General features: G+C 35.3%; 1 protein-coding gene across 1 annotated transcript in view; it reads right to left on the bottom strand.

The window, feature by feature from the left end:
* Positions 1 to 5,395, bottom strand: part of LOC118736794 (neutral ceramidase) — a 7,204-nt gene extending 1,809 nt beyond the window's left edge. The window contains 5 exon segments of the mRNA XM_036466830.1: positions 1 to 153; positions 1,453 to 1,779; positions 1,844 to 2,020; positions 2,135 to 2,281; positions 5,118 to 5,395. The exon segment at positions 1 to 153 is cut by the window's left edge and continues 4 nt beyond it. Of these exon segments, the coding sequence (XP_036322723.1) occupies positions 1 to 153; positions 1,453 to 1,779; positions 1,844 to 2,020; positions 2,135 to 2,281; positions 5,118 to 5,258 (945 nt within the window). The 5' untranslated portion in view covers positions 5,259 to 5,395.
* Between the last annotated feature and the right edge of the window lie 2,845 nt (positions 5,396 to 8,240).

The following is an 8,240-nucleotide window of genomic DNA, read 5'->3' as shown; positions in this document are numbered from 1 at the left end:
TCCAGGACCAGATGCAAAGCATTCACCTTCTTTGGCAGGGCACTTTGAAGTGAGTAGATCACAGTCATTACCACTAAGCGAGCATCTCGGCCCCATGATATTCGGCGAAGCATCGCCCAAATTAGCGGAACAGAAGGCGGCTATGAATTTACCCTGAAAAAATAAATGTGTGTGATTTCAGGTTAAAGGGAATCATTAAGCAGGTGTTTGTAGTTTTCTTTAATGATTTTTTATTGGCGGATCTTAACCTTTTTTCACCATACCAACGCGGACTATACTAAGTGTATATATTATCTAAAACATATGGCGAAATCCACCAAAATTGTTAAATTGTAATGCAACAAGTTGTTAACCCTACTTTATTGATTAAAAAAAAACCTTAATGGGGCCATAAATGATACAAAAACGTGTTTTTGCTTGAAAATGGCGTTGCGCCTATCTTAGTAAATGCATTATCTTCAGTTTTGCATAAAGAACAAGATTCCATCGCGAAATTGTTTTTAAATGAAAACTTAAAAAATACATATTAAAAAATATTTTGGAGTACTGTTAGTTTCTTCATGATCCAATGATCGCATCAAAACCAAATAAGTATGGGACCATCTTGTCAGGTACCACCATTCCTTTAAAAGAGAATTATAGAAATGGGATAACGTGGCCCAAAGTAATGAGGTAACAACAATACATGAAAAATAAATATAATTATATATATTCCGTCGAATTGATAACCTTTCTCCTTCCCTTTCATATCATAGTCATATAGTCATATTATTTAAAAGCAATAAAATATTGGCAAGGGGGATTTTAAGACAGTATTCCTTATGCACATATGGTGTTTTTTCAATCAAATTCTAAAAATGAGCGTTCCTCAACAAAATTCTAAAGTAGAGCGTTGTTAAAAAATTTTCTGATATAGGGCGTTTTTGAACTGGCGGCCGAGATAGGTCCGATCTTCCCCACTCAGCCATCGATATATTGAAAGACAGTTTTCTTTTTTTATTGTGAATTTAATATATTATTTAGTATAAACGAAACAGTACTATCAAACATGACCTTATAAGAAGGTTGGGTTAAGGATGGTGAAACTTGAAGGAAAGGCGTAGCGAAATGACTCTAGGATTGCCTACAATAAAGTCTTAAAGAAGTGTGAGTGTGCCATCAGACACCCCAAAAGGGCTCCTAGTAGAATTTATCGATAGCATTGCGTTATAGTGAGAGGGAGGGCCAAAAATTCTGGCGAAGAATCTCCGATGTATGTACATACATGTATACATATCGAGCCCTAGCTACCCGCCAAAAATATGTAAGCAACATTTTTTCAAAATTTTATTTTTGATACAGAAATGCATCTAAATGCTCTATGAAAATTTCTGCATTTTAGCGGTTAGGGCTCGATGTAGTCCGAAGCTTATTTCTTGTTGAGAACTTTGAAATATCTCTAATAAATTTTACCTTGCCTGGCACTTTATTTGTATTGTATTCCTTCTCTAAAAGTAAAGCCGCGTAGCCCATATTATCGGAGGTGACCAGTTTGTTGGTATTATTCATCGATGTCGCATGCACAGCGTACCAGTTGAAGGCGCCTATCAAATTACTGTCCGCATCCACAAAGCGCAACTGCGTCAACTCCTTATCCACATCGTGCTCGAATTGTGCACGCTCCTCCTCGGGATTGCGCAGATACGAGGTGGGTGAGCGATTGATATTCACATTTAATATTGTGGCTCTCGAAAGGAATATCTTTCCTTCTACCATATTGTCGGTGGCGCGTTTAATGCTCTGCGAAATAGACTCTTTAGTATTTTTACATAGCTACGTTCATAAAAAAAAAAAAATGACCAACCAAGTAACAGCCCTGCACTAGCGCTTCAAAAGTCTGTGGCACAAAGCCTAAAATCGATATATCATAAAGTAGATGCATAAGGAAGCCTCCAGGACCGCCGTGAGTGTGTGTCCCGCTGATGACGACATTATCAGCCGTGTAAATATTTCCATATCGCGCCTGCAAGCGTTTTACAACCTTGAGGGGGTGAAATATGAAAACCGCATTAGATGTGAAATTTGTTATATACATACATATGTACGTATGTATGTACTATATTTAATCAATATAGTATATAAATATGTAACTCACCTCTCTTTTTACGCCATAGCCCATCATGCCCGCATCGACCGAGACGAAAGCTATTCGCGTGTGGTTCTCATCTTCGACGACAAAAGCGCGCGCAAATTGCCGGAGGTGTAGTCCACGTCCCACTTGTTTGATATTCGCATAACCCATCTGTGAAGAATTAATTGTTATTTTTAAATCAAATGGTCCTAGTCAAATTTTTGGAAAATATTTTTTTTAATATTTCGCCCACAGGTATGGATTACCCGTACCGAAATTTCAATCCATATTTTCGAAAATTCAAGATTTGTTGCTATGAAGTAGTATCTTGAGAAATGCCATGAAGTTTCCCTCCCCCTTTTGAAGACAACGACCCAAAGTAGTGATAAAAGAGCACTCTCTCTGACCCATTACAGCAGAGATGGGCAGAGAGAGCTTTTACTCTGGACGCGCCTATACTGAATGTATAGAAAGCTTAAAAGAGCTTTGCCCCAGGGTAAGACGGTGCCCAGGACGTTATTATTAAAGCCCGCCTTAATATTTAGAATGACACCAACCGAGTAGTTACCTCGCAAGGGGTACTGCTTTGTAGGCATATTAATTTGAGGGTATTTTAAGCAATGATAATAGATGGGGCAAGAACGAGAGATGTCATCAAGGAGTAATTATCGTGTAAGGTAACAAAAAGCTGGAATAGACCTTTCTAATCCTAGGAGTTATTTGAAAGTTCTGAAACAGGAGGCGTTGTTTTGAATTTGTCTATTTCAAAACGAATTCACATCCTCTTCTGATTCGCTGCTACTTTTCCTCTCCGCTGTAAGTGATCTTTTAGTCTTAGCCTTAGAGGACATAAGGTTCGGGAATGTTTCCGTAAAGAATAAAATGTGAAAAAAACTCTCGGGAACATTCTCAAGACGAACATTATGAGAACGAAACTTTCGGAAACGTTTTCAATAAGACCAAAATGAGAACGAACGTATCGAGAACTTTTTCAAGGAGGATCAAATAAGAAAAAAGTCTGCGGAACGCTCTGCTGGAGAACCAAACGAGAATACAAGTTTTGACAGCCTAAAGGGTTGGGAGGGAATATCGTTTCAGTGAAAACCTTGATTGTTAATTTTCAGCCAGGGCAAAGCTGGATCATTTCGACTTCCAGATCGTTCATCATTAGGCACGCAACATTTATGAAAATATTTTTCGTACTCTGTGCATAATAAAAGTTTGTGTCTTAAGTCTTTCGATGTCTTAATTTGCATAACAATTTTTCAGTTTGTTTTTGATTGATTTTAATTTTGTTATCGCTCCAATTTTTCGCCGATAGTTAGTAGAAGATTTGTTACCGTTGGTTCTCTTTCAGAAAGTTCCTTAGACTTTTGTTCCAGGTTGGTCTTTACCGGAACATTGCGGAGCCTTTTGTTCTCTCAGGAATGTTTTCGAAAACACTGTTCGCATTTTGTTCTCTTTGGGAACGTTCCACAGTGTTTTGTTCTTATGTTATTCCCGTTGAGGACGTTCTTGATAGTCCTGTTCTCACTTTCGTTCTTGTGAAGACATTCCCGAAGAATTTTCTCTCATTTCGGTTTGGGTTTTTAATCGTTCTTGGGAACAAAACTACGAGAACGACATTTAGTTTGGATCATACCTTTTGTTCTCGGTCCCTGGTTGAAAGAAACTGTTAGGAGAATCGATTTTCTTAATATAACTTTTTTTTATAGGATTTATACAAGTAATTTGTAAACAAAACGGTGATATCCAGTAATTTGTGTGAAAGTATTAGTGATTTTTATGTATTTAAAGATTCTGTGGCGTTGTTTAGACGACGTTTCCATAGCACGTAGGTCGCTATGGAAAAAAATCAAAACAAAAAAGGGTGGAAATGGAGAAAAAAAACAATGAAATGTCAAATCGAATTAAGATGTGTCGCATAAACGCTTAATAGGCAGTGCTCCTCGGAACTTAATTTTACTTTTACTCGAGAATTGACAAAATTCGAGAAACCAAAGTAAGGGTACGTCTGACGGTGCCACCTTTGTTCTCTGCATAGTGTATCGAAGTATAGAAAATACTCAGTACTTGGTAGAGGTCTCAAGTATATACTTTTAAGTACTAAATCCACAGGAATTTTCACGAGTAAACAATCAGTGCGAAAGTGTTTCCTTTGGGCTGTTGTGACATGCCTTCTACGTTTTGCGGTTTGCCGGCAATTTTAGACATGTCACGCGAAGCGACAGTTTTATCTGACATGGCCTTGAGTATTGTTGAGCTGCGATTACATTTCGCGTCTGTACACCCGATCTCTAAATTATATGTGCACCACATATTGATAAATTTTAAACAATTTTGTTTGTTTATATTATTCAATTTACGCTATTTTTTATGAAAATATAGTTTATTTATCATTTAACGAAAACCATATACACACATACAGCCATGTCCTGCAAAATATTGTTGCATATATGTAATCCAAGTATTAAATGTTTCAAATGAAAACTGCTAGAAACACATCATTTACGTTATATCCATCGATTTAGTGCCAAAATTTTCCTTCTTTGATATAAAACCTCCGAAATAGACTTTGTAAATTGCACCGATTTGAAATCGTACGATTTGCAGAACATGGCTGATAAATACCAACTTCAAACTTTGCGCAATAATTAAAGAAAATTCAATAAACTTCCGTAAAAATTTCGAGCTGTTTATTTACATTTCCTAGAAAGATTTCGACAATGCAGTTTTTAGCTAGAAAGCAAGAGCTTTCCGTAGATTTGTGGCAATTTTTTTATGCTGTCTGTGGTTATTTCTTCCATACAAAGTATGCATTTTCGACGACGTTTTAAATATTGCACAAAGTATGAAACTTGGATTTGTACGATTTTCGTAAAAAAAAAAATTTAATCGAATAACAAAAAATTTATTGTTAAAAATTGTCAATATGTAGATATTATTTTTACACGAGATGTATTTACATAAGTATGTACATATGAATGTATGTATTAGTACAGCTTACAAAATGTATTTCCACTGGTGGACCCGTACAATCGGCACGTCCCACACCTATCTGATAAGCACTGCCACAGCTCCATGGCGCAACGCTGAGGCACAATACGACCAATGCCCTCAAATATATAAAGTGCCTATGGTAATTCATTTTATTTTATTTGTTTAAAGTTTTCTTCAACCACTCCACGACTTCAGCGACTTTTTTTAAGCTAAAATAGGAACTTTCAACAAGTTTGTATTTGCGCCGATTACTCCGATTCGATTACTGGCCTTTTTCTTACTGATTTGCGACACCGCGTTGTACTGAAAATAAGAACAAACAAACAAATATTATTTTCCATGTAATGCATTTAAGAAAAATGATCATCCCTTATGAAATAGCAATTTAGAGGCAGAATTTTTTTATGTGGATTAAGTGCATTCACGTATATACATACATATCGTCGTATAAAGTATAAAACCGCGTATAAACAAAGTGCAAAACCGTGTAACTAACATTTGCTGCCAAAAATTGGATTCGCTCACACAAGCTCTCATTGGGCTCAATTTTTAACCAGAAATGCGATTGCTTTATAAAAAAGCGAACCATTATGAAATATGAGTGTTTTTAATCTCTAGAAAATAATTTATATAATTCACATACACGGTTTTGCATTGTGTTGATACGCGGTTTAGTACTTTAAACGACGTTATGCTTGTGTGTACGTTGTACGTATGTATGCATGCATTTGCTTGAAAGGGGATATAAACTGCACATGCAGTAGTCTCCGGTGAAAATCAGAATGAGTCGTCAGTAAAGAAATTAGTTCTTAAAGTAAAATTTAGCAACTAGTTCGGTAATGAGTAATGTATCAGGTGGAAAGAAAGTGTTGTAGCTGTGTAAAGTTCTTCTTCTTCTCCTTCTTCTTCTTCTTCTTCTTCTTCTTCTTCTTCTTCTTCTTCTTATTTGGCGCTGTAACCGCCTAAGCAATTTTGGCCGAGTTAAACAAAGCAACTCTCTTCGTCGTTTCTCTTCTATGTCAACTGACGCCAATTGGAAATGCCAAGCAAAGCGGAGTCCTTCTCAACTTGGTCTTTCCATCGCAGTGGGGCCTTCCTCTTCCTCTGCTACTACCAGCGGGTTCCGAGTTAAATACTTTCAGAGCTAGAGCGTCGGAGTCCATTCGAAAGACATGGCCAAGCCAACGGAGCCGCTGGCGAAGAACTTGGCTTCACTTGGCATTTCCAATTGCGGTTACAGCGCCAATAAAGAAGAAGACAGTATCTTATCAGCAGTTTTTTACTCCTTACTGGTACATATTCTAATGAAAAACGAACCAGTTCTAGCAGGGGAATCAAGTAGATGGGTGAATAGGTGTATTCCAAAACGAATCACTATTTCATTTCTTTCAAGCTAGTGGTATATTTTACTGTTGCACTGCATAATTATCTTCTTTCCCATTTTGTGGCAACAGGTAAATTTCATACGTATTACAGACGCAAAAAAGGAGTCAAGGCGGAAAATGAGTAATCCACACCAATATACATACATACAAATGAATTGGGTGTAAAATAATACAAACTCTTTATTTACCGTCGATTTGGAATACATGCATACATATACATACAAATTTTATTGGTATAAATCATTCATACAAATAAATCAAAGTGTTTAAGAAAAAATCCAAATATTGTCCGTAAAAGATCCACCGGTGATTACAGAAAATATTTTATGTTATTTTAATTTGGACGACTTATGCAATCATGCCAATATCTATTACTGTCTTATTTTGATAACATTTTTGGCAGCAAAAATTATCACGTAACCTATGTTTGTTCATATGTATACATATATATATGTATATATGTAACTATTTAAGTACTTGCAGTGTCAAAATGTATGACAAGCTTTTTCTCTGTTAAGCATTTTAACTTTAACTTTGAGTGCAACGGCAAGTGTACGGAAGAACTCGTTAGTACTGCTAAAATTAACTATGGATTGTATGTATGTATGCATGTGTGTATGTATGTACATACATGTGTACATATGTATGTGTATAAGCACAAGGTTTGCATTAATTTTTGTGCTTTGTACCTTCATAAGATCAATTTTCTTTATTTATTTTTGTTTACTACCAAAAGGTTACTTTAATTATTATTTTAAACATGTAATTTTGCGCGACGAGAATATTCATTCATACAAATTTAGTGTTCCAAATTTTACGTAGGTACATATTTACATATTTATTTTATGAATAACAGTTCAGGTATCTGTTGTTGAATATGTGTACATTAGGGCGGGTTGATTTTTTATTTTTTTAAATCGTATAGCAAAAACGTAAACTACATAAAATTCTTAGAAAATTCTCCGAAGAAACCATGTATCTAAAATAAAATCCTAATCCGCGCCTCTCGACTTGAAAATTTATATGGCCGCCTTTGCCAAAAAAAATAAATGTTAGAAAAAATAGGTTTTTCCAAAAAGAAATCGAATTTTCTGAATAAAATTGTTTAGTAAGGTAGTTCTTTTGCACTTTATATTTTTTCTACACTCAAAATTTTTTTTTTCATTAAAAAATTATGCATCCAAGTAAAAAATTTTCAAGTCGAGAGGCGCGGATTAGGGTTTGATTTTAGACCTATGGTTTCTTCAGAGAATTTTCTTAGAATTTAATGTAGATTACGTTTTTGCTATACGATTTTTAATTTTTTTTTTTCATCCATACAAATCAACCCGCCCTAGTGTACATATATTTTGGACGCACAACGCAAGTTAAGTGAAAAAGTATTTTTTTTTCTGTCAGTTTCCATATTAGATTGAAAACTTTAGAAGTCCGTGGTTGAACAATGAACTCTTTACGCTAATTGAAAATAAAAACAAATTCTATACGTTAAAAAAGTAAAATATAAAAACAACATTTATTGTGAAAGTGTATTTAGTTCTTTGAAAGTAAAAGTGAGAAACTCAATCAATTTACAAAAGAAACAATACTATGAAGAACAAATCCAACAAAATCTTTATTCTGCAAGCAGACCATGGTCGATACCAAGGCATATCAAACAGGCATCAGCATTCGAGCAAAAACAACATTTGCGTGTATTTTATTTGCTGCTTCTGGTATCGAAAGTGTCAAAAACTGTTCTGATTTTT

This window comes from Rhagoletis pomonella, unplaced genomic scaffold, assembly GCF_013731165.1.
Source record: "Rhagoletis pomonella isolate Grant_MI unplaced genomic scaffold, Rhpom_1.0 Rhpom_scaffold_00004, whole genome shotgun sequence".
NCBI lineage: Eukaryota > Metazoa > Arthropoda > Insecta > Diptera > Tephritidae > Rhagoletis > Rhagoletis pomonella.
This window is presented reverse-complemented; position numbering and strand designations above follow the sequence as displayed.